At 50.6% G+C, this 2,782-nt stretch overlaps 2 protein-coding genes across 2 annotated transcripts; both read right to left on the reverse strand.

The window, feature by feature from the left end:
* Window positions 1–554: 554 nt before the first annotated feature.
* CCM_03375 (DUF718 domain protein) lies at window positions 555–1,049 on the reverse strand (the record flags this gene model as incomplete). Its single annotated transcript, XM_006668526.1, has 2 exons — window positions 555–775; window positions 911–1,049. 2 exons carry the CDS (start codon window positions 1,047–1,049, stop codon window positions 555–557), a joined length of 360 nt encoding a protein of 119 aa, XP_006668589.1.
* A 719-nt stretch (window positions 1,050–1,768) lies between these two features.
* CCM_03376 (uncharacterized protein) lies at window positions 1,769–2,782 on the reverse strand (the record flags this gene model as incomplete). Its single annotated transcript, XM_006668527.1, has 2 exons — window positions 1,769–1,913; window positions 1,965–2,782. The coding sequence occupies 2 exons, from the start codon at window positions 2,780–2,782 to the stop codon at window positions 1,769–1,771; spliced, it is 963 nt and encodes a 320-aa protein (XP_006668590.1).

Here is a 2,782-nt window from a genome sequence, read left to right on the forward strand (position 1 = left end):
CGCCCCCCCTGGTCCGTTTTTTTTTTACCTGAGAGAGAGAGAGGGACAGTTTGTTCAGTCAGTCGGTTCAATTGGCCCGGGCCAACATCGCAAAATCCCCCCTGCTCACAACAGCCAAATCCAAAACACTAGTGTCTTGTTCCTGCAGTGCAAATAACCCGAGGCCGAGGAACTATGGCTGGGGCCCTCGCTCAATCAGCTTGCTACAGCGCCTCTGCTCCTTTAATAAGACACAAGGAACTCAATTTTGCTATTGTCATATTACTCTTCGTCTTCTCTTTCAGCCCTAATGATGCTAATAGTGTGATTTTTCGTCTCCGCCAGCATTCACCAGCTATCAACAGCGCTTCGGTCGACTTTCGGCAGCCCCGACGAGTACATCTCGGCTCCGTAAATGATCATCTATATTCGGACTGCACAACGCGGAGGAAAATCTCTTGGCACTTTTGTTTCTTTTTTTTTTGCTTCCGCTACAAGAGGCAGCTCCAAGAGGCTCACCAAGACTTCTAGTCCCGTTCATTGTAGAACCCCTGCCAAACATATTTCCCTCCTCATCATGCCAAGTAAAACACCTCCTCGAGCGTCTTCCACCATTCACCAGACTCCGAGCTCACGGCGCCGTCCACCAGACTCTCCTGGTAACTGTCCGTCATCTTCCACCATTCTCGAACCGTTGGATTCTCTGCCATGCGACGCATGTCACCCTCAAAGTCGCTGCCCACGTACTTCATGGAAGCAAATAATAGTCCATTCTTATCATCATGCCAGATGGAGTCTGTCATACAAGGCAATTCGCGCATGTTAGCCTGGAAATTGTTCATGTCGAACGTAGCCGTGGCAGGCTGAAGGCGACTCCGCCGCAACTACGGTTGTACCGGCCCTAGACGTCGCGATCCCTTTTGCGACTTACATTCTTTGATGTTGCTGTCTTTGATCTGCTTCAGTACTTCTGGCCATGCATTGGCGTGGCAAGCCTTGTACTGCTCTACGCAGTCTTTACGTAGACGAATGACTTGGCCAAAACGCCTCGTGCAGCTTGGTTCGGACATTGTCGCGTCTGTTCACGAAGCCTGTCAGTACTGTACACCCAGCGTAACCGATTTCTTGACAAGCCCAGCTTTCGAACGTAACAGGCATGATGCCACACCTTTACGCGGCCGAGCCCAAATTCTTTGAACTCTTCTGTGCAGGCTCCGCCTGTAGGGTAGCGTCGCCGGTAGACCACGCAAATGGTGACAATGGATACAGAGAGCCACTCACGGAGATGCTGTCGTGATCCAACCTACCCGTGGTTTGAACGGAGTGGTCTTGTCGTATTTTCATGCCGTGGAATAGTTAGAGCTGCGCTTAACTATTTGGCGATCGATGCAAATAGGTTCGATTCGGCTCATCTGTGGATGCCGGTGCGGGGTACATTTAAAGAAGAGTCCCTACTAGTTACATACGACGTCGTCAAATGCACCGTTTCGCAGGGATCGACATTTTCAAAGTAACCTGTCATCATACATATAGAATTACAACTCGATAAAATGAGTACACCAGGTAAGTTGACACTAGTAGCCCCGAGCAGTTCCAGTTCATACTGTGATAATCGTAAAGACATATGCGAATGCCATGTCCTGCATGCTGCACCAGTAAACATTTTAATTACTTAAACAAAAAATGACCAGTGGCATGTTGGCAACCAAGCGGCCTCAGAGGGGTGAGACATAGATCTGTAACTTTGAGGATCACTGCATCTGAGACATGCACAGGGGATTGAGTCAAACTATGCCATCAGCTGTACCTTTTCCTCCGAGGTGGCCTGCTCATTGTACGTCGCTTTGTGAGATTCGTCGCGCCTGTCGCTACGACGCTTGCCGCGGACAAAACTGATAAAGCGCCCAGCTATGCTTTGAATGCAAAGCGCGAGACTTGCTAAGTTAGTATGCGACTGTAACGGAAGCAGACGAGTCAATACGTACAACGCGATAGCGACCCCGGCCGTGACTCCCATAAAAATGGGCATAATGATATGTCCAAGGACGCTCTTCATAAGATGACGCCATTCCTTCTTGGAGGTAATGGTAGGCTCCGTTACCTTGATATCCCCCGCATCATGCAAGTCGGAATACGACGGCGGCATAGGTTCAGCCTCAGAGCCCGGCTCTGGAACAGCTGCCTTGCCACAGTTCTTGATTCGGTGTGCCTGTACCCACAGCTTGTCTGCCAGTTCCTTTGCGCGGCACCAGATAGTGTCGCACGGTGATTCGACTGGGTGATCGAAGGCCACAGTGGACATGGCGAGGTTTCCACCTGGAGTCTTGATGAGCTCAACCTTGACAGTGGGTACACCGTCGACAAATCGAGTGCCAACTTCGATGATTTTCAGGTCGACTTCGATTAACTCCATTTTATCCTCTTCTGCGATTGCCTTGGGGTATACAGCGAGGCTGTAGCCAAGCTTCTTGCTCCTTGGCCTCCTGTGGCCGTTGACAACGGTAGCCTGTAAGTCGGCGCCCCAAGGGTCGGTTTCCGGGTATAGCTCGAACCCGTTGAGCAATAGTTTCTTTTCATCCTCGATCGTAAAGTCTAGGCGTAGCTGAGTGTGTCTACCCCTGCAACCGCGACAAGGAACTGATATGCTTTGGTCAAATGCCGACTTCGGGGTACCAAAGGGGAATGCGCTGCCGTGACTCTGGATTGGAAGCGCCTTGAATATATTTTCATCGTTCTCAGACATCTCTGGAACAATGATAAACGCCGCCGCGATAGCCGCAAGCGCAAGTGGCCTGAGCAACAT

Source organism: Cordyceps militaris, assembly GCF_000225605.1.
Source record: "Cordyceps militaris CM01 unplaced genomic scaffold CCM_S00002, whole genome shotgun sequence".
NCBI classification, from domain to species: Eukaryota; Fungi; Ascomycota; class Sordariomycetes; order Hypocreales; family Cordycipitaceae; genus Cordyceps; species Cordyceps militaris.